Below are 25,012 nucleotides of genomic sequence, written 5' to 3'. Positions count from 1 at the left end.
CTGAGTGTTTGCGCTTTGTTACTTTGATCTCTCAGCCTGTTCAAAACCAGATATTTCCAATCCAGGATAACCAGGACGATAAATACATTCCTTCTATTTCAAAGTACAGATTCCATGCTTGCAAAAAAAATTGATAAGAAACTTATCACGGGGAGCAAGGACTGGTTTTTAATTGCTGATAAATGTGGAAACATTATTGGGAGCTCTTCCACCTTGATACGATTCCAATAAAGGCTTGTACTAAGGATCTGCCATCTTTATTTGGACTTTTCATTACCCATGTGTCAAACATGTCTTTCTGTTTTAGTTCACGTGGGTAGCTGCGCCAGCATGCGTAGGCTACAAAGGAACAAGTAATAGGTTTATTCCATGCTGAAAAAAAGAAGAAAGAAAACACAACGTTTCGGCCGTGGAGCCTTCTTCAGGTGTCACCTGAAGAAGGCTCCATGGCTGAAACGTTGTGTTTTCTTTCTTCTTTTTTTTCAGCATGGAATAAACCTATTACTTATGTCTTTCTGTTTTGTGTACAGCTGCAGAGCCCTCCTTCCTCATTCCCAAATACTGTACAAAGGAACTGTTCTCTGTTTTCTTCAGACCTATGATGATGGTGACTCCCAGATGGACTCAGCTGAGTTCCTGAAGTTCATTCAGCACAATGAGACTGCTGTCAACATCAGCTCATACATGGATGAGGAGAACAACCGTCTTCTCAGGTGTGTGTTTCTTCATTGAGAATTCCCTTTAGGTTCTCCTGTCAAGATGTGAAAGCAAAGTCGTTTTGCTGCTGTTTCTTAAGCTGTTAGTTCTGGAAAATACAGTTATACAGTACGTTAGTACTTGTTTTTACAAGTGTGTATACACTGCTCCTAGAATTTCTACTTCCATGATATAGAAAGTAATGAGTTAATGAGCTACAGTATTAATTGATATAAATGCAAGCACTTCCAAGATGTCAGTTCACTTTGTTGACTCACAGCTTACAGCAATATCTGCTATTACATAGCAGAAGCTTACCATATGTCTTCCCTTCTTTGTGCAGATGGTGAAGACATCACCTTTTGATTTCTGTTTTGGATTGAAATGAAGAACTCAAAACATTAGAAAACACCTATGTATGCACCTATGCTTAACTGAATGTTAGAGTGCTGTTCAAGCCCAACAGCTGTTGTTAACTATTTTATTCATTTAACAGAATACCCAAAACTACATCATTCAACACGACCCATCTGCATTCTCCAGTATAGCAGTCGAAAACAGACGTTTGAATTTTTCGTGTAATGTTGGTGCAGCATTTTTCTAATCAAAACTCAACTGGACATACAATATTTTGGGTGTTCGCAAGGAGATCAGAATACTGAACGTTTTTTCTTGTAGCATTTCACAAAACCGCAGGTGGATCTTTTGTCCAGTGATGTGCAGAGATTAAATGATTTTTCAAAGCAAACAAATCACAAAGATGGGAGCCTCCTAAAGTTCTTGCTGCCTGCTGTTTGTTCCTAGGAGACACTGAGCCAGTCACTGGTCCTACTCCACAGAAAGGCCACATCTTATTTGCCCCTGTCAGCTGACCTGCATTGTTGGCAGACAGAGCAAGGTCTTTCTTGTACAGTCAGACTAGGGATGCATGTTTTAATCCTGTGCTTTTTCGGTTGTCAGAGCTCATTGCCAAAGCTGGCCTTGTGGGGAGATTGAGAGTTGTGCACAAATATAACAGAGTTGCATTACTGCCAAATGTCTATTTGGGGGGTAGAAAGAGAGCAGGTGTTCTTTGGCACAGTTCTACTTATTTGCAGCATCCATGTGAAAGCTCAGTGTCAATGGTTTAGGATTAGATGGCAAATATGAGGAATTCTGTATTTATAGATTTATAAGCACTGCTGGGTTTGTTAGACTTTCCATGTCTGCTGTCTGGATTCCTTCTGTGTTCCAGCTGTTCTGTTTTCTTCCCCCTCAGGAGCCTGTGTGTAGACGCACTCATTGAACTTTCAGATGAAAACGCTGACTGGAAACTGAGTTTCAACGAGTTCCTCAACTGCTTCAAGCCTGGATTCAACCCCACTCAGAAGAGTGGGTAGCAAAATTATTAATTATTTGTGGTCAGCTGCATTAAATACTTTAAGTATAAATAACCTTCAGTGGTGAACCTGCCGACTCACAGCTCTTGGGTCCTGGATTCGATTCTGGCCTGGGCTGACTTCGGTGTGGAGTTTGCATGTTTTCCCTACAGCAGTGAGGCTTTTTTCCGGGTACTCTGGTTTCCACACACAGTCTAGATATACAGTAGGCTGGCTAGGACAAGAAGTGTCTCTAAACCGTCCTTGTGCTTGTGTGTGAGTGAATGTGTGTGCACCCTGCCCTGGACAAGTGTGCACCCATTGGTGATGGTAGGTCAGGCTCTGACTCACCATGTCCCTTTATTCAGGCGGATGTTACTGTCAAACCCAGGAACAGCACACTTTGGGACATATTGTCAAATTGCAAAGCGACTGTTTACTGCTTCTCTGACTGAGACCAGATCCGTAACCTGGATCACAAAATTCATTGATTGTACCTTAGAGTTATCTTCAAGTGACTTGAAAAGAGTGAGAAATAAGGCCAGCTAAAGTCCAAATCGATACAGTCAAGTTATTAAGATGCTTTGGCGTTCTGAAACAGCAAGCTGCGGAGTTTCAAAAACATTCCAAAATCTGATAAAAAAAACTTTCAGGGTATGGGATTCACTGGAGCCATCATGCTGTATAGAAAATTGAATGCTACTGTGCTAGCCCTGCCGTTTCACGTTTACTGGAAAAGTTAACTGGAGAACATGAGAGCATGTGTCCTAGAGTTAACACACCCTCATACCACAGCAGACGTGTGTGTGACTCGGTCTCCTCCCCTTTGCCCAGAATGTGCCCTGGAGGACGAGACCTTTGAAGATGGGGCAGAGACCCAGGTGGAGTGTAACCGCTGCGTGTGTGCCTGTGGGAACTGGGTGTGCACTGCTATGACCTGTGACGGTAAGTAAGGACAGTTATCTACAAGCCTGAGGTACAGCATACTTTCTTTTGCAGACCTTGATGAGACTGTGACTCACCAAAAATTGAATGAGTGAAGTTGCTATATTACTAAATCCAGAGTTTCCCCGCCCTGGTGTTACTGACTCCATTTCTTTTGTGCTTATTTCCTGATGAAATCTCATTCCCTCAGTCAAACCCGCAGTTATACTTGCAGTTTCCCAATTGCTCTGTTTTTTTTTGCTGCTGCTCTGAAGCTTTAGGAAATTTCAGGTTACCTTTATGGAAAAAAAATCCAAAAGTAATATTCAGATGTAATCTTTAGGGGTTTCGGATTATTTAAAATATTCACATTAGCGGAGTGTTGTTTTTCACAACCATGGATTAGCTCAACTATCCTGTGCCAGTTTAGCTGGGGACTTCATCTCTCACTGCTCATTCAGCATAGAAAGACCAAACCTTAAAGGTCAAAGGGATACTCTGAAATTTCCAGCTGAATAATTTTCTAAGTGGGCTTGCAGAATATTGTGCTTTAGTGGTAGTTTTGTTGCATTTACACCTATGAAAATTGCTGTCTCAGGGGCAGCAATGGAGCAGAACAGCTGGCATGACTCCTGCTCTGTGTTATTCTGGACATTCTGAGCAGGCGCCCGCTGACAAGATTAACATTTCTAGTTCTGAAAACCTAGACAAAACAGCTTGTCTTTTTTTTTTCTGCGGGGTGCCCACAGGACAAAATAAGAAGACAGCCCCTCTGGAGGACACTGACCTGACCGGACAGGAGGAGATGACGGAGGAGGAATGGACCCGCAGGGTGGAGGAGCTGAACAAACACCAGGTCAGTGTTGCCGGGGCAACCGCGCTGGAACAGCCAACCAAAACAAGAAATGGAAATAAAAAGGCAACACAAAACACACTCAGGCCTCAGAGCTCGGGGAGATTCTTAAACTCCCAAGTTCTTAAACGTGTGTGGCTAGCAAATCAAAAAAAGTCTTTCACAATATTTATTTAGTTATAAGTATTTTTCATAAACTGAGTATTTGTGAGCTTGACTGTACTGTAAATTGTATTTTTCAGGCTTATACAAATTTAAACTTAAAAAAAAACTATTTTAAAGTGATCCCTCTTAAAGGTACTGTCTCACTTTGGGGTTGAATGACGGGCTGAACCGATAAAGGCTCATGGTCCAAGCACAGGTTGGGCTCTTATGATCCAGTCGCCTCGTGTTTGAGCCTAGCTCATGTCGTTACCGGACTTTCATGGGATTTCATGGGATTCCCACAGTAGTGGTGCCCAGCTGACTCTGCTCAGCTCCAGGGGTGGAGTTGGGAGGTCAGTGGAGCTCTGGTTCTCCCCACATGGCTACAGGGGTCCTCACATTAAGATACAAAAGTAAAGACATAGCTGGTGATTCCAAATTAGGTGGTTATGTAAAAAATGGCAATTGGAGATTTCAACCCTGAGTTGTATAAGAAAAACAATACTGTGACAAGTAACAGACAATTCAGTTCAGTATTATTTAAGTAAATTTGAGATCTTCAGCGCAGGAGTATCTTCAGAACTCAGAGGATGAGACTTATTCAATGTAATACCTGTGATATTTGGTTAATAATGGCCGTAAACCAAGATGTTATGGCCGACATTAAGTGGTCAGTGTTGGTTTATAATGTTTGTATAAAGCCAGCAGGTGTGGGGGTCTGTGACACCAAGGCTAAACTCCAGTGACAGAGTTCTAACATCCTGTCTGGAGCTGCTCTCCTGCAGACAAACACTGCTGATGTCTTACATAAGATAAAACATTGGCTCCATAATTGATTAACCCTCCCATTACTTTGTATGGCATTGTAGCATTGTGTATGGTTTCTAAATGTAAAGGTATCTCCCTTTCAATGTCTAGTCTCTGTGTGCCTGATCATCAGTCAATGTGTAAAACGCCCATCTCTGTCTTACAGGAAACAGTGGAGAAATCAAAGAAATCCAGTACAAAGGAGAAATAAAGAGCACAGGCGTGCGAAGAGGAAATGGGAAAGCTCTCCAGTCATCCTCACATTTTTCCTTCATGAAGATCAGGCTGATGCTTGACTTGCGTACTGTTGCCGAAAAAAATACATTGTAGTTTTTTGTGTGTGTTTTTGTTTTTGTATTCCGATGTTTATTTTTTGCTGTGATTGCTATACGTGGGGTAGCAATCCAACATTGTTGTACGTAGGGTGCTGTAGCCTTTAGATTGTACCACTGCGGGCCTCAGCAGAAAGAGGGCAGTGTCTTTTTTGTAAAACAGCTGCCGTAAGTAACTCTCAACAGCTACAAGAGGGCAAAAGAAGGGAAGGACTGGTGCTTTGCAGGCTCTGCCATCTCAACTTGCACAGCTGGATTTGGATTTGAACCGTACGGCGTTACTAAGGACAATAGCATAATGTCTAGTCTCTTAAGTACAGTTAATAAGGGTCACTGGGAGCAGGGTTTTTCTAATTACTGTAAGTCTTAGAAAAGTACAGTTTTCACAGCTAGGCCCTTCCTGTCCACGAGTCCATGACTGGCACAGCTGGATTTGAACTGGCAATTTCAGCCCTTGAAAAGCATATTAACATACAACTCATATAAGATTAGAGAATAACATCACATTTGGGAAAATCATGTTACAACGAGGAATGTTACCAGTATAATATACTTTTTATATGTATCTGCTGAATTGCTCAGTTTTGTTTTTCACAAAATGGGCCAGGCATATGTATTCATAATAGCACTGCTTGTACTGCTTGTAAGCATGTACAGAACCATGCTTGAATGCACTGTATTTCAATGAGAGGATAAGTATTTGTACGTTTAATTTAACCTAGAACAAATGATGAAAGACATATTTTGAGTGTTGCAAACATCATCCCCAGCTGTTTAGCTGCACTGTATGAAGTTGTCACTGCTGTGAAATTTTAGAACCATCCCAAAGTTTGCACAACTTTGGTTCAACTCCTAGTTAACTCTTAACGGTGCAAAACCTTATTCAGCATAAACACACTGGGGTCCACTGCTATGTGGGATACTTAGTTTAACGAGGCACAGCTCTTTTCCCTGTAAAATGAACAGCACTCCTTCGGCATTTCATAAAGGTGCTATATTTTTAAGTTTTTATAGTATTCTTGAACATGTTTTTGCAAAAGCTAGTCTTTTTTATTTTAAACTTTATTGTAACTCAAGACTGCAGTCTTAAAGAAGTCCAATAAAAATGCATGCTTTTCACAAATGGGGACATACTCATAAAGTGTAAGATGTGTAAATGCACAGAATTGTAAAACCGGCATGATACCACTTTCTGAATGTGCCACTTGTGTTCCCTGGTGTTCTTCCTCTTCAGAGTGCAGCAATTAGTCGCTTTCCAGTAGTTTCATCTGAAAGCCGTGTTGCACATTGTTCGTTTATTTCACCTAATAGCAACGATGGAAATCAATTTTATTGGCTTTTGCTCCATCCTTTCTGTTTAGTCTGGGCTGACTGGTGATTAACCTGATTGCAACATGTCTGTGTACTGAGAGAATCTGAATCATGGTTTTGCCATCTGCTTTAGAAACGCTGCTGTCTGTTTTTTGTTGTTTTCAATGTATGACAGATTGAAAGTATGTATCTGAACAAAAGGAGTCTCGGCACTAGATGGGATTTGTTTGCTGCTTGTGAATGGGCTCAGAAAAATCATGGATGGAGGATGAAATGATGGAATTCAATTACTGGGAGGGAGGGAACATTCCTGCAGGGAATGAATAATAACAGACACAGATGTTGTACGTCCAGGTTGTGGGTGGATTTGGGATGTCAGGAGTGCCTGGCACAATGAAAGAACGAGCAGCAAAAGTGTCAGCCTGTGGGGCGTAAATTGAGCCGCTGAGTCATTGTAAAGCACTGAGAACGAGCTGGAGACACTGAAACCAAAGCCTGATGTAAGACGTTGAATGATGTTGTATAACTCCAGGTAATACATTACTCTGGACCCAGCAACGACAATATACCTTTTCTTTCAATCTCTATCAGTGGAGTAGAATCAGTATCCACTCTAGAAGCATAAATTCTGTAGTTATTTTATAGTTCAGTTTCACACGATCCTATTGACAATTTCGTTGTACCGCGTGCAGTATCAGTGCCTTAACAATCATGGAAGAGGTGTTTTCAGAAGAAAAACTCCTTTAAAGCCATCAAAAGCAAAATCAGCAGCTGAAAGAAAGATGGCCGTTTTTCCACTGAGTGTTAGATCCCACCTAGGATATTTTAAACAGCACAAATGTATCTGGCAGTATTACCTTATAATAGTCTAAATTTGTTTCGTTTTTGTCTTGTGAGCATGTAAACCATTTTGTATACTTGTAAAAGCTATCACTACATTGTTTACTCACTGTTTATTTTTATTACTGCTCTGTGTCTTACAGGTTATTTGGGGTATACATGCCAATAAAAATACTACAAAATTCTTTAATGGCCAGCTCTTAATACTTACACAATGCAAAGAGAAGGCTTTCATTTTTTTAACAATGAGGCAGCAACTGCAATGAAGGTAGTTACAAATTGGCTTATTTATTATATCTCAGGCTGTGAGTTTATTTAACACGTGAATTGTCAAGTCTGGTGAAAAGAAAGAGAAGCATCTTTCCAACAGAACAACACCTCATCTGGACACAGCAGCATGGATGCCACGCCTTGTGTAGTGTGACTCAAGGTTTTGTGTAGCCTTCCTGTTAGACATCAGTTTGTGTGGCGCTGGTGGGCCAGAAGATACGTTCATTTTCATGTACATCCGATCCATCCAAATACGACTCGGAGAAAGTGTGTCGACTCACTAAATTCAAGAATTGAACGGAATGTATAGGACAGAATCAGAAAAAACAAATGTAATAAAATCTTTAAAAGGCCAGTCCAGGCTCTGGCTACCATGTAGAAGGGAGGCAATTTAAAGACAATAGATAAAAAAATATGTAAATACTGTATTATCACTTACAAGGTGTAAGACCACTTTATAAGTGTCCGAATCAAATACTTCCAGGCATCAAACCCAACAGGCTGCTCAGGTCTTCAACACAACCTCTGAATTACTTTGGAACTCGAACATCTTGCTTATGTAACACATTTGACAACGGTTGATTGAGGGGTCCGTTATAAAACGTTATAAAATGAGCTTTGATTCTTGTGGACCAGTAATGGACTTCCCCGATTCCTAAAACCATAAGAAAGGTCACAGGTACGGGGAGGCCTTCCAGCCTCTCTTGCCCGTTTGGTGTTACTTAATCCAAGGATCTCTTCTAGCTGTTTCTTGAAGGAACCGAGGTGTCGGCTTTAACAACTTGGCTGGGGAACTTGTAGGGCATTGAAAGACTGGTTTGCAATCATCTTGTATTGTGGATGTAAAAAGAACTTGTTAAAGTATAAAGTAGCTGCTTGCTTTGTGCATTCATCAACAGGAAAACGCTCATTAGGGTTAAACCATGAAAACAGTTGAAAAACCCTCACCAGTTGTCTCCTGCATTTACTTGATAAATCATGCTGGATTGTGGAAAAACAAACATTCAGTGGCAGGACAATGCTGCTGGTGGACAGGATATTTAATTTAGCTTGGAAAATAGAATGTAATGGTTCGGGTGAGGTGATTATAAATATAACAATTACAACTGTATAATTATTCTCACGTGAGTGTCAGAAACAAAGTACACTTCTTTCTACTGCAATACTGATTTAAATGCTTTGTAAACTAAACCCATAATTACTGTCCTGAGGTGTGCATCCCTAAACCCAGCAAAATTCATTTTGTAAAAGTTGGAATAATCTTACCACGTTAACTTTCAGCATTTTAAAACGCGCTAAACACTTTAAGTGCTCCCCAAAGCCTCTTTCTGCCGTGCTATTTCAGTAAGGACGAAACCATGACAAAAGCTGATTACTCATGTAGCTGCTCCATCTTTAATAATCGGATTTTTAGATGATCTCCCAGAGAAAACGATTGAGTAAATTTAGGCACGTTCCGGAACTGAAGGTTAGAAAATAACCATCGATTGCTTATTAAAAAACATGGAATTGCGGTACTAATATCAAATGAAGACCAATTAATATCTGAAAACATAGTTAATGAAGTAGTTGATTTAGTTAAGCAACTGAAAGATATTTGAAATGATTGCATATAAAGGCGCTACGTAAAACAAAATTAACTGAACGATGTAGGAATACAGTTTACAGGCACGCAGAAGGCAAAAAAAACGCATTTACAGTATACAACTCTTGTTTTCTACGGCCATTGTGTGCGTATAAACTTATTTACAGACTGTAGAAAACAGGAAGCGATGTCTAATGAAAGTATGCTTCATCAGAGCTAGGGTTATGCAGCGGTTTGTGTAACAGTGACAGGCAGATACAGCAGAGGTGCTCATGAGCTGACTGTATAACACTCCTGTCCTACTGTATGCAAACGCTATGTAACGTGCTGTACGTGGCAGTTGTGTGATACAACCTTACGAAATCCCCCCAAAATAAGAAAGGACGCGAATGCGAATCAAATCCTGATTATTTTCTTTGTCCTTCCAACTGACAGGCATAAAGCGCCTGTGTCGAAACTGAAAACCTCGACAGCTAAGATGACCTCTGAACAAATACGTTCGCGGCTTCACCAGCTGTTAACATCCTCGCCTCTTCTCACAAGTGCGGAAAGCGACCCTGAACCTGAATGGTGGCCCAGATTCATCCACATGTTCACAACTGACTGCGAGATAGCCAATGTCTGAAGGGGGGACGTGACGAGATCAGCCCCGGAACCTGTATTATGAATTGATATGTGCAGCGTAAGCGTCTACTGTCTATGAGTTAAACAGCTCCTGTGACTTATTAGTATAACTAAATGTATTTTCCCCAATGCCTTATGATACTTGAATAATTTGTTACTTAGGTTAACGCATTGGCGAACTGGTACAGGTTCTTGAAGCAGTTGTGAGAGATACAGTTCAACATTATTTCCCTTGCAACGCAGTAACCGTTCTTGTTTCTAGGAAACTCACAGGACGGCAAAAAATAACTTTTGTTTTGGAAAATGGAGGTCTCCGAAAGAGCAGACGGGGAAAACGTCTTGGATTTGTCGAGGCTCAGTTTGGAAAGCCTTACCCTGGATAACGTGAGCGAAGAGCGGAAGAGAGAGACCCAGCAGCTTTTTCTGACTTACAACCGATTCACGGTGCTGCCTGCCTCCGTCAGCCACTTCTCCAACCTCCGGTTCCTCGACATCAGCAGCAACGGGCTGGCGTTCATCTGTGAGGACATTCTGCGACTCACAAAACTGAAGACCCTTGTGGCCAAGAACAACAGGCTGGACGAGTCCTCCCTGCCCAAGGACTTCGGGACCATGTCCCTGGAAGTGCTGAACTTCAGTGGGAACAGGTTTGAGGAGGTCCCGAGTCAGTGCCTGGAACTGCAGTCCCTACAGTCCCTCTCGCTAGGGGGAAACAGACTGAGAACCATCCCCGCAGAAATAGAAAATCTCACCAGGTAAATCTGAAGGGTTTGCGTTTGAGATCTGTCAGGAATCACAGGAGATGTATGACGACGTTGTCGATGGAGGTTGTAATAATGTGCGTTTTCACTATCCGTGCAAGACAATGGTTTTACTTTGTATTGTCAACAGGATTGTAAAAGCCATGTGCTAACTGTACAACATTTCCCAATTTCCCCAATGTCGTTCGAGCTACTTCTGTTCTAGATCAGGGTTGAAAAGCATTGCATCATTTTTTGTTTCTCTTGTAGCGTTAAGAGATGCATCACAGAGCTGACAGTTAGTATTGCAAGACTTTAACAAGCGCTTCGTTTTAGATCTGTGAACATATCTACAGTACCAGATAAGTGGGATATTCCCTTTATTCCTGGGTGAGGGGCACCTGCCGTCTCCAGACTAAATCAGTGCGAGAGCAGCTTTGCAGATCAGCGAAATGGGCTCGGAGGGTGAAGAAATGCCTCTAATATCATGTTTTCGCTATACGACTGATTTGTGACTTATTCCTTCTTAAAAGCATCTCCTTTGTGTGTGTTCTTTGGTTTGGCGAGTATTGCATCCAACAAACAAGACGAACTGCAGTTTTTAGAGATTTGAATAGTGTGAAAATACGTGCACAGCTGTAGGCGGTTTGACCACAGAAGCTGTTTAGTGTTTTTGTTCAGACTAACCAAAGCTTGCCTTCCAAAAACTGATCGTGCATAATGTGACGACGAAGAGACACGTGCTAGCTGTGATTGTGCAGAGTCATGCTTACTGAGAGAAAGAGACTGGACCACTCACCTACAGGATTTCAATCAAAATGCGGGGACAGTGCAATTGATGAGCCATTCGACAGCTGTGTCAGCACTGTCTGCTTATAGGGCTAAAAACCCACCTCAGTTGTAGCTGTGCTTTATGGGGGAAAAAAAAACTATAAAATATTGTAGATATCCAAAACTGCAGTATTGGCATTGTAGTGTGTTTTGCTTTAAAATTGATGCTTTTGAATGATTCAGGAAAGCAGTAGTACAACGCATAGGGTTTCTGATTGTACTGTCTGTGGACAAAACATTGGAGGAGGATTAAAAGTTTATTCTTACTTCCAATCGGTGTATTCTGGAAGAGCCTGTAGCTGCTGAAGATGTGGCTGTGGTTGATCCCAGGGGTGTCAGGTGAGCTGTGGAGGAAGAAATGAGGCTTGATCTTACTGAGGGCTCACAGGCCACTGCACGTCCATATGCTGGGATGTGTGAGGGAGGGGCTGAATTTGACCTTGACTGGAAAACAGCTCAGTGTGCTGGATCACAACGAGGACATGTTGATGGTATTTTGGTAAAGAAAAAGAAATGTTCTTAAGCAATAATAGCTGAGGTGTTTTATACCTGATACTGAGGCACTAATTGCCAAAAAAGTTGTTTTCACTGCAGCTCAATCTAGGGTGGTTTCACAACAAATTTTATGCACAACAGTAGTGACGTATATTACTGGACAAAAAAAAATAGCTTTAATACTTGTTAATTACACAGTGTTATTTGGTATATATTCTTTGCGTTTAGTATAGAGAACTGAGTAATGTTCTCAGTAGATTTGCCGGTATATAATAATAAATGCTTCTTCCTACACTGAGAATTAATTATTTGACTGTTTGGCACCCTCAACAGCAAAAATGAAGGAATTGTATTGGAAAGAATACCTTCTTTGACATTGGAATGTGCACTATTAGGCAACGGAATATATTATCGTGCTGCATTTTTTAATTTTTATGTAAGTGATGCTATGTGAGAAGAATAAAATGGAAAAAAACATAGCCATTAGTGAAGTAGGCTTCACTAGTATCAGAGGGTGCATTATGTTGCTGAATGCTTGTGACTCTTAACTTGTGCTTGACGCAAATAGCTGTGCTATCTCAGGCTGGGGGCAGTGGGGTTACTTTATCTTGAGCATATGGTATAGCTGTTGTGCAATGGCAGTTTACGTTTCTCCCAGCTTCATGCAATGCCAGTCCAGATGTCGTTTCTAGTTAATTTGCCTGCTGTCTCAAAATGCTGTCTCCAGCTCCTGAGTTGGACATTTACATTCTGCCTACCCCTAGGACAGGCATATACGGCCAAGATCACCTCATTTACCACACAGCAGCTGAGAACTCATTCCGAACCTGATCCAAGACATTGCGTCTTGTAGATGCTGAAAGGTTATAGTAGGAAAATGGTCCGTTTGACTTCGTTTGATTAGTGAACTATTCACCATGCCGATCCACACACACTACTGAAGTTGACACCCCTAAGACATTTATTTATATTTCCTGATCTCAAGCCAGCAGTGAGGCCTTAAATTAACTGACTGGATTAAAAATACTTGTAGCCAACTACTTACAGAAGCTATAAAACAAACTCACCCCATCTGTGTCACAGTGACACAGTTATTTATATCAGGGCGCACCGGTTTTATAACCCGATGTTAAACATTAAAAGCTGTCGGAGTTTTACTGCTGTAGAGGCTGTGATGGGTGTAGGAGGGCTGACCGGTTCCCTGGGGCCAATGCAAGGAAGCCTTTCCTTCTCCTGAAAGGAACAATCCAAGATCCACCCGTTTATGGTTTTCAGCTGTGATCCTTGCAGAGTTAGGAATTCCTATACTGGAAGGGTCCGATACAGTGAAATTCCCACCTGCCTGCTCAGCATGAGTTTTTTCTAGAGAAATGAAACCAGAGAAGGAGTTTATTTTTTTTTGCAAATGTCTAGGCAACAATGTGCCTAACACAGTGTGTTTTGGAAACTGAAACACTGAGCTCAGAAAACACTTAAATGGAAAGAACTAAGATAGGCGTTAAGGGACTAAAAGATGGTAAGACATTGGGCTGAGATTAAAGTCACAAGCGCTGAAGACCCCAGGCTTGTCCAATCTCATGTTCAACAAACCCTTTTATTTTTATTGTTTAACTTAAATTCATTTTAATTACAGCTATGATTTTCCTTGTAAATGTTTTTTTTTTTTTCCTGTTTGTCAGGGCAGAAAAACATGTTATTTTTAAGTGGTTTATTAAAACCATTAGGGCCACAGCTTCCTAGACTTTGTTTTCTTACCGTCGGGATAAATCTTTTGTACTTAAACAGAATATCTTTTCTGCCGTTCACTCTGTACTGCTTCACACAAAATCATTGTTTTGGACTCTACCTGTACAGGTTCAAAGTACACTTCATTGCTTACTGTATTATGATAACTGTTCCTTAATGGTTCTCTCACCTCTTTCCCTCTCTGTCTGGATTGATTGACAAGACTAGATCAATACCGGCATTGATTGTAGGTGCTAAACTACTGAGGGAAGAAGAATTTGTTAGCCTTGTGTAATATTTGAGTTTCAGTTCCTGACAGTCCTCATGTTCCTAACCTGATCGAAAAACAGCCATGTATACATCCCTCTTTTCACTCTGTAAGACTGCATAATAATAAATGTTTGAATTATAAGATAGACCCATATAGGTTTTAAGACTTTGGAAGCCAGGTTAGGTCATGTGCCTGAAGGCTGTTTTACACCTTTCCTGTCTCTTCAGAACAATGTTTGTGTGTCAGCTAATGTTGTATCAATCATCTCCTCTCTCATGCAAGGCATGCTGCAGTAACTCTAGTTACAGCATAACCTGCTAAAACAGAATTTCTAATATTTTTCATTTTGATCCTAATACTCCTGCCTTATAGTTACAATATAAGCATTTCATTATCTGACACTTTGTTTTTTCCCCCTTGGATTTTTGTTTTGAATCTCCGAGTCTCCCTTGCAGGTGGTCTTTGAATTCTTCCCTCCTTTCATTATAATTTAAATGTTTTTTGGAATTATTGTACACTTTATTTGAAGTCAGTTTCATTCATTTAGGCCATATTCAATGATTGTCCAGTCTTAAAAGAATAAACTTCAAAGGTTTTTTCTTCCAATAGTGTGTATATACAGTATCATCCATCTATAAAAAGTTCGGCACAATACGATCATTCTTGTTTAAAGTATTGACTGAAACAGATTCTGCCTTTCTAATCTCATCAGAGATTGCTGTGCATGTGATTTGTATGTCATAGTAGCATAGTCTAATTGGCTCCTTGTTGCAATTGCAATGATCAGGCACTTCAAGTGAGTGACAGAGAGCAGGATAATGTATCTGTGATATTTATTCATGAATCGAAGTATAAAAACAAGAAAGGGACATTTTTATCTCACTGTTGAAATGTGCAAAATATAAAAATATTCTTTACAAATTTGGGTTCTTTTACAAAGGCAATTTAGAAGAATGCTCTCTTGCAGTTGGTTTGCAGAAACTCGGTGAATGTTACAGACCTGCAGTTGTATTTCCCGAAGGGGTTTTAAAGTCTCTGAATCTGTAGTCCGGAGTCCCATGTTTCTAGTCAAACCAGCCCCTGAAGATTGTGCAGAGATGTGAGTAGCAGGCGTGCTTGTCTGTGCAAGCGTGGAGCTTTCCTCTGACAGAGGTGAAAGGCTACCATTGTGTTAGACTGTGAATTGCTTGTTGTCTTGATTAGATGGGCTTCTTCCCTGGTGAGATCTGAGGGAACAAGCAAAGGTAAAGCCTGTGTGGTCCAGCATTGCAGAACTCCTTGGGGGCTCCCTGGGCCAGAGTCTTGTTTGATACATGCCCTCCCTAGGCCTTTCGGACAACAGCTGTACCCTGGAGTGCTGGGGAGGTCTTTGCACTTCTTAACAAGCTGATTAAGCTCCTTGGACCTCAGTGTAAGAGCATTTAAAAAAGCGCTTCTCATTAGAGAAGCCACTTAGGTAGCAGCGATGACAATCTGCTTGCTATTCACCGTTAATGAAATTCTTCCTTGTAAAGACACTCTAGTGGGAACAGGTACTTATTGGCTGCATTTTTGTAGTCTTTAATTCTGAGCTTGTTTTGCAAAAGGTGTCAAATTATCTGAATTAAAATTCTGTAGTTTTACCATCTTTAGCAAAGATGTGGAGTGAAGGTTTTTGTAGGATTCAGTGCTCAGCTGGGATAAAAAGATTCACACTGCAGCAGGATCAAAGCAAAATACTGAAGACAAACGGAAGGTAAGATTCAGTAAATTAGAAAAATAGTGTCACGCTTAAGTGTCACTTTCACTTGCACAGGTTGTTAAAAGCAATAATACCTAAGAATACTATTTGTGAAAGAGATGGAATTAGGCGTAGGGAGAGTTAGCATAGTGTCACTGGTGTTACTGCTGATGTAAGGTGAGCTGCTCTGTGTTCAGTATTCTACTACCTAGTACTCATGTTTTTCTCTGGCATGTAGTTAGTAGTATAAATGAATATCTTTGCAGTGTCATTCATATCCTTTTTTATGCTTTTCAATGCAATATAATCAAATCATGCCTTTTTGTGTGCTCTTTTTATTGTTAAGCTTATGCCCTAAATTTCTGGTAGTGTAAATTTATTTGGAATTTAATACATCATTGGTAAATCACCACTGCCTGACTTTTTAACTAGTTTAAGTTATTCAGTCTAAGGGTTCACGTACTTATTTACACAAAGATTTATTGTGGGATTGTTTTATTTAATAATACAAATATACATTTCGCCTTTGTGTTATAGATTTAATCAGATCATCTTCATCTTTTATTGGACTTTCATGAAGGTCTAATTACATTTTAGATCTAAAATATACATAAAATTGAACCCCAGGGGTTCACCAGTAATTTCGCGGTGCTGTTGTATTAAGCCTTATTTTGAACAGAGGTAGCCTGTGTTCTGGCCAGACTGTGCACTAGTTTCACCCCGAGAACGAAAACAGCATTGATTAGGATAAATGACTTCTTTAGATAAAACGCTTAGTTGACACAAGAAACCTTGGAGAGGGATGGCTGCGTTCCCAGACACAGTATAATAGGCAGCTTAAAGTACTGAATCGTGTGCTTTTAGCTCCTATTATTCCACAAATTCTGTCCGGCCTGTGTTCAAAGCTTTTCTGTCTATGGTGCATTTAATGTTATAAGGTCTCAGCAAATCAGGTAAGTGAGAGGTTTGAGTTTCTAAGCCAAAGGACCTCGTACAGCTTTCAGTTCTCTTCTGACCTTACGTTCTGGAAGTGCAAATCGCCTTTTATCCTTAAAAATGTTCAAACGTGTTTCGGTGTGCTGAAAACGTATCAGCATTTCATGTCAATATTAATAACGTAAGAAAGGTGACAAAAGAAAGGAGTACATTCGGCACATCTAGGTTGTTTTGGAAGTTAGTAGCTAATTGATACATACAGCTGTATTCTGAAAAAAGCCATCTTATAAAGTCATTGACTGGATACCTTTTTCTGTGCTCCCAGTTATTCTTTGCATGAGACAAACTCAGTATGAATTTTTATTGTGGTCACAGTATACATGGAACCTTAGCAATAAAAAAATGTAGTAATTTGCCTGTATTAAAATGTTTTGAGGTTGCAGAAAATAAATACTAACATGGGAATCTGAGAGTAACTGCCTTGAATGTAGCTAAGAGTACCTCTCTTTTAATGTAGTGTAATGTGATCTGATTTTCTGGAAACAGTTTTGTCTGAATTAGCACATATTTGAATATGAATGTGAAAATAAGAATATTTTGATGTTTTGTGTTCAATATAAAATATATTCTGAAACACCCTAAGTTCATAGATTCCTGATTGCTTTGACAAAAGTACAGTTTACTGTATTACAGAATATTAAATCTGAAAACAAAAAAATTACCAGTAAAAAAACATGAAAAAGGGATCAATCCTCCAGAACTCAGAAGTGATCATTTTAGTCAAATATAGTATTACAGTACAAAAAAAAAGAATGATATAACAACTTTGTGTGAAAAGGATACTGTTTCTACAAACAGGGAACATCCTGCAGCTACGATACAGCTTACTACATAAGAAAAAAGTATCAGGTTTAAAATACTCTGCCAGCAAAGGTAAAAAATGAGATTGGAATGAGGTAAGACTGGGGCTGTCAAATTGAAAATGTTATTGGCTATAAGCAAAAAAAACAAAACAAGAAAATATCCTCCTCCCAGTTCTCCACCAAGTTTCTTCTACCATGTGTAGGCAATATTTACATATGGAGCTGAAAAACCCAGTTGAAGCCTGTAGTGGCGCACACACCTTGGTGTAGGCTCTTGCGGTTTGTCTCGGTGATTTCAAGATGTCGCCCGTGTCTTGTAGTCTGGAGCTGCTGTACCTCGGAGGCAATTCCATCGCCACCATCCCTCCTGAGCTGGCCAACCTGCCTCACCTCAGCTACCTGGTCCTGTGTGACAACAACATCCAGAGCATCCCCCCACAGCTCGCACAGTGAGTGCTGCTCGGCCTGGGCTCGTCAGGGCTGCACCTGAACCCTCCCAGAACCGGGAGACACTGGGGGACACTTCTTCTAGGACTGACAGCAGTAGTGGTGAAGGAGCTTTCTCAAGGATGCAGCAACAGAGTAAAGAAGGCTGGAAAGAGGTCTAGAGCTGTATACACAACCCCATATTCCCCCAACACACTTACACGTTGGACCACACTTGTACAAGTTCACATGTACGCACACATACATCATCCCGTCATCAAATAGCTTTAAATGACACAAGGTAGTGAAATAATTATCTTTAATTATGTTGAAAAACACTGGCACAGTGCTGGGGCCGTGGTTTCAGTTCCTGAGGTGCTATCTGTGTGGAGTCTGTAAGTTCTGCCCACGTTTGCGTGTTTTTTTTCCCCACAGTCCAGAAACGTATTGGTAGGTTGATTGGCTTCTGGGAGAATTTGCTCTGGTGCGAGTGTGTGCGTGTTTGTGTCTGTGTGTGCCCTGTGACGGACTCGTCTCCTGTCCAGAGTGTGTCCCGCCCAGCACCCGGTGCTTGCTGGGATAGGCTCCAGCTCCCCCGTGAAGCCTGTACTGGATAAAGCGGTTCGAAAGTGGATGGATGGGTGTGCACAACGCTGTGGGAATATTAGACAGATCCGCTGTGGCCATTTCAACAGAGCAGGGCTCCGCAAGTCACCACAGAGTCTGTTCTCTGTTCCAGGCTGCATTCTTTGCGATCCCTGAGCCTCCACAACAACCTGCTCACGTACCTCCCCCGCGAGATCCTCAGTCTCGTCCAGCTGCAGGAGCTCAGCCTCCGCGGCAACCCGCTGGTCGTGCGCTTCGTCAAAGATATGACCTACGACCCTCCCTCGCTTCTGGAGCTCGCGGGCCGCACCATCAAGTCCCGGAACGTCCCTTACACCCCTTGGGACCTGCCAGGAAACCTGGTCAGGTACCTGGATTTAGCAAGCAAGTGTCCCAACCCGAAGTGCGGAGGTAAAGAGGTGTTCTTTCCTGTTCAGAGTCGTTCAGCCCAGTATAGGAAGATGCACGTGTTAGCATTACCGATAGCAAAAGGTGCATCAGCGTGGTCTTCTTTTAAATGGTGTCATTGAATGTGAAGCTCAGATAGAAAGTGTTGTTTGCATATGCAGTGCAGTGTCTAAGAGCGTCAGATTTCTTCTTTTGGTTTCTCCCCGAAACTCTTTTGCTTTGTTCATTTTTGCAGGCGTCTACTTTGACTCCTGCGTGCGTCACATCAAGTTTGTGGATTTTTGTGGAAAATACCGCCTGCCACTGATGCACTACCTGTGCTCTCCCGAGTGTACTTCTCCCTGTAGCTCCAACCCACAGAGTGATGCGGACTCGGAGGATGAGTTCAGCGTTCCCGCTCACAGGATGCAGAAAGTCCTTCTGGGATAGGAAGTGTGATTCAGACTGAAGGCGTCCTGATCGTTTCCCAAGGCCAGACTGCTGTTGTAAGAAAAATTTACAACGTGATGCAAATTGCTTCCAGCTCAAAGGAGAATTGTGTTCATGGACAGTGGGTGAAGTTTTGGGGCTGTCACAGTCAGACTTTCCGAAGCCTGGGGCACGTGTACCGACAGTGAAGACTCTGCACTTGCAGTCAGCCTTTGTATTTCAGCCCTACGTGGACGGCGTAAGCTTGAACATTCAAGCAAACGCTTTCTGGCATGAAGAGGAGTGAGTGTGAGATGGGGATCTTTAACACGGAACTGAGGTGCACCCCAGTTGCCAGCAATTACGATAGCTGCAGTCGCATCAGCTTGTCAAGAAAGTACAAAGGACATTTTGAACAGTAAGAGGTAGCAAATCTTTAAAAATTGACAAAGCACTACCCCTGGACCCGGGTAGCTGTCACTGCTGCTGGGACACATCGTTATCAAGTGATTTCAGAGAAAACTTTAATCTCTGACAAGCATGCCTGTCAGCAATTTACATTAAATACACCATTATGCATTAATCTTAACTGCAAAACAATGTCCTACGTGTCCTCTAAATAGAATAGATACATTGTAAATCCCTATTAAGTGCCTGGTTTCTACTGTTTAAACAGACAATACTGTAACATTATGAAAAAGGATTTACAAAACATTACAGTATCTTTAAACTGTCATCTTAATTTATGCAGTGGAATTATTACACAATGTGATTATTTTGGATAAACACTTTCACACTTATTTAAGCATATTGATGTGTACTGAAACAGGATTAACACAAATTGTACCTATTTCTAATCTGTTTAATTATAAACTCATTTATGTTTTAGAGCCCAAAGTGGTTGTATTCTATAACATTCATACTTTCACAAAAAAGAGCTGCAACATTTTCAGTATTGTTTTAAATCCTTCTGAGTGGAAACGGTCATTTGTCGGTTATCACTAACATCAAACAGTTGAACATCTTTATGCATAAGGCTGTCCTTTGAGAAGTACGAGCCGTACTTCAGTGTGTACAGCTGAGAGCAAACCATGTGTTTCTCAGATGAAGACATCTGAGGCATACACATGCCTGTCACGTTTCAAAGCTGCTGGGTCCCCAGCCTGTCACTGGTCCCTTTTGCCTTCCAAGGCGAAGGTGAGGAATGTTACTGCCTCTACTCTCCACCCCCCAGTTTAATAACTTGGATGCATGTGCAGATGCTGTCTGATTGTAGGAGAAACTGTGTTTATCTGTGCAGTGGTTAAAGTACAGGCCACTCTGCTTTGTCTCATCTATGTCCTTCCTGCTAACTGGCAGCAAACTAGGACCCTATTCCAACTGTTTATTTTCAAAACACCACAGGAAACTGACAACCCATATTTAAAGAAATCGCAGCCCGTGTACCCTTAATACATACAGTACTTCCCAGATGGACAAGACAAATGGAAAGTGCACAGTGATTGCACTGTGACTGGCCTGTCTCAGCAGGTCTGCAGCCTGGTACGTTTTGCCACAAGGATAAAAAAAGGGTTGTGTCCAGATGTAATTTCTGTTTTTTTCTTGGATGTTTTTGTTGAATTATTTCATTTTTAAGTGTTTGCATAGCAGGAATCTAGCTGACCTCCTGCAGTACCCGGATGAAAGGCGATTTGTATAACATACACTTTTTTCTCCTCTTATTTACATAAGATGTTCATATGAGTGATGTTTGGGTTTAATTCTCTTCAGTGTAAGGATGCTTCTCATTCACTGTACGTGTTGCTTTGTTGAGCTTCTGTTCATAAAGCTGTTGGCCCTAAAGAAGGTCACTTGCTGGTATCAGTATTAAGTTTGATCTAAGGCTCATCAAAAATAGTTGAATATTGTTTTAGTTCTGCAGTTGGAACAGTTTTGCTGTTCATAAACATTACTGAGAGGTTTAGGCAGTAAACCTTGTTTTTTTTACAACAATAGGTCTTCGAGTCTCAAATGGCAGGCAAAGTGCTTCTTACAGGAAATACCAAGACTTTTAAAACTATTTCTACTGCCTTCCAGAGCATTTGTTGAGTTTTGCCTGCTTTACCTGATACAAAACCTCAAATTCTAAAATTATTTTCAGTTTTAATTAAAGTATCTGACTCATGACCTTCGGATGAGCTGCGTATAAAAATGCTTGCTTGTTAAACAAGAAAAAAACATAAACCAAACTGTCAATTTTAAACAAATTAAACAGGTTTCCAAAGGCAGTTTAATTCAGTGAAGGTACTACAATACAGCTTCAATAGATGACTGTATAGAGTAATGTTATTGCACTTTTTTTCAAAAGATAGTGAAATCAGATGTTTATTATATTGTATATTAGAAAAAGACTGCTTCATGTGTTTGTGTCTGTAGTTTAATTCCACAAAAGTATACTATGACTCCCATGATGCAACATGTTAACACACTTCTGCTGAGTTCTGAAATGTTCCATGAGGGGAATCTGGGATATTTTTGAAGACTCAACTGTTGCCAGCAAGTATTGTTCCAGAAAAGTCTTAATAAAAGCTTTGTAACATAAGGGATTCTTAAAAACACCTCTTTCTATAAAAGGCTTGTTTGGTAAGTATTAAAATACTAAATGATTCTCCACCACACACATACTTCACACTTGGTTTGTTAAAATGTATCTGCTTTGCTGTACTGTGACAAAGCCTAGCCTTTGTATCGTATGTGATATCAAATTGCATTCCAGCATGTCTATCACAAGTGCCTTAAAAGTACAAAAGCAAAGACAAAGACTATTTTGCACCTTGAGTTGTAGCGATTTCTCAAGTTGAATTTTTTGTTTGTTTTTGTTGTTAAATTCTTCTCTTTTTTGAATTATAACAAGATTAAATAAAATAGATATCCTGCTCTGCATTTGATATATTTCTAAAATATTTCTCATATGCAGTTAGACATTAATAACACTAATTTGTTGAATGTTGAATATTGATTAGCACTATATTATGTGCATATGCACTTTCTGTTTATAAATTATATTGACTTGACATACAAAGTAAAGGTTCTTGCCTACTCTTCATTCATGATTGTCATCTTTCGATTCATTCGATACTGTGTATCTCCCTATAACTATTGCTCCCTGTATTTGGGTTTCTAACTTCTGGCACCATCACTGGCTGCTGATACTGTACCATTAATCTGAATCCATTAATTTCTTAATCATGGTAACTGAGAGCTTTATGAAAACCAGAGGCTGCCATTCTCCAGTGTCATGGCTGGACTGCTATAATATAATTTGAGGTTTATGAAACTCTTTTGCTCTGAGCTCCGTTAAGTGGTTGGCGTTACCATTCAATTAAGTGCATACTTTGAAATACAGACTGGTGTTTTAGACAGGTGTTTTGTTGGCAACTCTACCATGGGCCCATTCTCTCAGACCAGTTATTAAATCTCTGTAACTAAATAAATTCATTGATTTTATTAGACAGATTTTACAAATTTTAAATTAAGCACAAAATCGTGAACTTTGTTCAAGTACTGGTAGTGGCCATGTTGGTTGCAAACCCCTGCTCTCACCACGGGCGAGAGCAAGACTTGACACAGATTGTGACGTTAAAGGGCCCTTCCTGCTCACTAGTCACTGTTATGATTAATGTAATGCGATGTACGAGCAAATAATTACAGGTTGTGCAGCAGATATTTCACCACAGAAATGTTTCAAAAAGATTAGTATGCAGAGTTAAGAAGTTAAATTTGGCGGGAAACCCATCTCAAAGGCAAGGGCAATATTTCTATTGGATTAAAGTAGATGTATTCACAAGCCTGCTTGTTTGCAGTGTAATAGAGCCGCTTTACCTCACGAAACTTTTGTTGCCTTGTTCTGAACCACAGAATGTGGTGCTCCGCATACCTGAAAATTTTGTCTATTTTGTGATGTAGATCGGAGGTTTGACAAGCGTACATTTTACTTCCGTTGTGGTTTGAAATGCACTCATCAGTGCTGATTCTTTCTAACCCTGAAATAAAAAATAGCATTGCAGTTCCCCGTTAAAAGAGTAAATGTGTTTTGAGTAATTAACCATGAAAGATCTTAAGTAAACACCTAGATACTGTAGATATGTTCACTGGGTTAAATGTTTGAACGACATGTTGGAACAGAAACCAGGAGGCCCTAGGAAACTCAGAAAATGAGTGTGTGAGCCCCGTCTTAGAAGCTGATGATGAAGTCTGGAACGAGGTGCGCGAGCATGGTGTTGGATTCAACACTCTGCCTTCTTTCAAGGCAGGGCTGGGTGAGGTCCTCAGATCAATAAGCTCCTCAGAACCCAACAGGTCAGCTGGGCAGAATGGCCACCTCTCATTTGTAACCTTCAGAACGCTGTGATGTTTCCTTCTAGACTTGTGTTGCTGCACCCATTTAGCGGTTTAGGAGCCATCCAGTATCGTGGAATTGTCTGAGTTGTTGCAGTCCTTCTCAGCAAATTGAAGGAAAGCATTAAGTAACTTCTGTAAAAAAGAAAGAATGTTTGGTTTAGAGTGTGTACCTTTATAACCTCAATAGCAAATTCCATCTACACGGCAGCAGACTACCATCTACAGTGATTGTATTGAGTCTTATAAATATACAGAGAGGCATAAAAATGCAACAAATGTGCTGTTAGTGCCAATATACTGTACATTTGTGTATTTGTTCCCTGTGAAACTCCATTGTGAAAGAAATAAAGACGAAAATATTTTTTTGTGAAGGGCTACAGAAACAAAACTGGAACACAATGCCAACACTATGTCTGCCTTAACCTCATCCCACATGTAAAAATTAAATTTGACATGTATTGTCTTATCCTCATTTTTATAATAGCACGCTGTACAATCACTAGACCCGAAAGCCACAAAGAGTAACATTACCCTTATTTTTGTATATAAAAGTAAGGACAGTTCATTCAAATGTGACATTAACGGACTTGGGCTTTAACAAGAGGTTGTTATAGGTGACAGGTGAGAAATGCTTTTTTCCTAAAAACAAAAAAGGTAAATTAAATAAAAAGGCTGTAAAAATAGACGATGCTATTTGGCAGGCAAATATAAATGGCAAAGTACCTGAGAATGTTTTCTCACAATACATGTTCAGCTAAAACAGAACTCTGGGCTTTACGTTAATGTCTTCTCATTTTGTTATGCAAGTGCGTTGAGTGTTAACAGACATTTATACAGTCTGTATGGTGTATGTAAGACCCTAAGTCTACATTAATTAACATGTTGCACTTTTATTGGTATGGATGCGGTGTTGCCGATTTTTTCCTTTGATGTTTTTCCATTGATTGAAAAATCTTCTTTATGGCCTGAATGCAGTTGCGAGCAGCTGTCAGAGAGTTAGGATCAGAGGCATTTGTAGTTCTCCAAGAAGCAGATTTGCATATGAACATGGCTCCCTCACCAAGCTGGAATACAGAGCAACTTCCTTTTCACTTCCCACAAAAGGCTCCGTGTGTTTCCCTTTGTTTTGCTTTGTTTCCGTTTTACAGAATTGAAAGCCTCTTTATAAATGCCTCTAAGCAATCTTCGCTCCTTCTAGTTCTTTCTTTCATCGTCCAAGAGGTCCGTGAGTCTTTCATGGGTTTAGAGACATTTCATTTTCTGGTTCCTTCAACCATTTCTTCAGGGCATGGATCTCTTGTGGCAGTGGATGTTGTCACTTCAACTCTTCCTGTCACAAAGCCTTGGTTGCACAGACAGACAAAGATGATTGGCTTTTGCTGCAGAGTAAGGGGAGGAGATATAAATGTTTTTTCAAAAAGCATAGAAAATACAAAATTGTGCAACAATGGTGAAATAT

At 40.5% G+C, this 25,012-nt stretch overlaps 2 protein-coding genes and 1 long non-coding RNA gene across 3 annotated transcripts in view; 2 read left to right on the top strand and 1 right to left on the bottom strand.

Annotated features, from left to right (window-relative positions):
- LOC148676022 (follistatin-related protein 1-like) overlaps positions 1-7,450 on the top strand; it is a 51,900-nt gene extending 44,450 nt beyond the window's left edge. The window contains exons 7-11 of the mRNA XM_088600446.1: positions 595-713; positions 1,955-2,067; positions 2,889-2,999; positions 3,728-3,834; positions 4,949-7,450. Of these exons, the coding sequence (XP_088456572.1) occupies positions 595-713; positions 1,955-2,067; positions 2,889-2,999; positions 3,728-3,834; positions 4,949-4,993 (495 nt within the window). The 3' untranslated portion in view covers positions 4,994-7,450. The remainder of the gene's footprint in view (positions 1-594; positions 714-1,954; positions 2,068-2,888; positions 3,000-3,727; positions 3,835-4,948) is intronic.
- Positions 150-1,086, bottom strand: LOC148676023 (uncharacterized). The gene is made up of 2 exons (XR_015925592.1): positions 1,015-1,086; positions 150-805 (listed from the first exon to the last, which is right to left on the bottom strand). It is a non-coding gene; the product is annotated as an uncharacterized LOC148676023 (long non-coding RNA).
- Positions 7,451-9,767: 2,317 nt separating the features above from the next.
- Positions 9,768-21,754, top strand: lrrc58b (leucine rich repeat containing 58b). Its single transcript, XM_088600436.1, has 4 exons — positions 9,768-10,499; positions 17,646-17,774; positions 18,491-18,768; positions 19,001-21,754. The coding sequence occupies exons 1-4, from the start codon at positions 10,048-10,050 to the stop codon at positions 19,192-19,194; spliced, it is 1,053 nt and encodes a 350-aa protein (XP_088456562.1). The 5' UTR covers positions 9,768-10,047; the 3' UTR covers positions 19,195-21,754.
- Positions 21,755-25,012: the final 3,258 nt, after the last annotated feature.

This window comes from Lepisosteus platostomus, chromosome 2 (genome assembly GCF_059453375.1).
Source record: "Lepisosteus platostomus isolate fLepPlt1 chromosome 2, fLepPlt1.hap1, whole genome shotgun sequence".
In the NCBI taxonomy this organism is placed as follows: Eukaryota; Metazoa; Chordata; class Actinopteri; order Semionotiformes; family Lepisosteidae; genus Lepisosteus; species Lepisosteus platostomus.
Note: the sequence above shows the minus strand (reverse complement) of the source record. Positions and strands in the feature narration are given on the sequence as shown.

Excerpts from the sequence above, each read along its gene's own strand:
- lrrc58b (XM_088600436.1), top strand. The coding sequence starts at position 10,048 with ATGGAGGTCTCCGAAAGAGCAGACGGGGAAAACGTCTTGGATTTGTCG. Across the intron at positions 17,775-18,490 it reads ATCCCCCCACAGCTCGCACA|GCTGCATTCTTTGCGATCCC; the intron begins GTGAGTGCTGCT and ends TCTCTGTTCCAG. Across the intron at positions 18,769-19,000 it reads TCCCAACCCGAAGTGCGGAG|GCGTCTACTTTGACTCCTGC; the intron begins GTAAAGAGGTGT and ends TCATTTTTGCAG.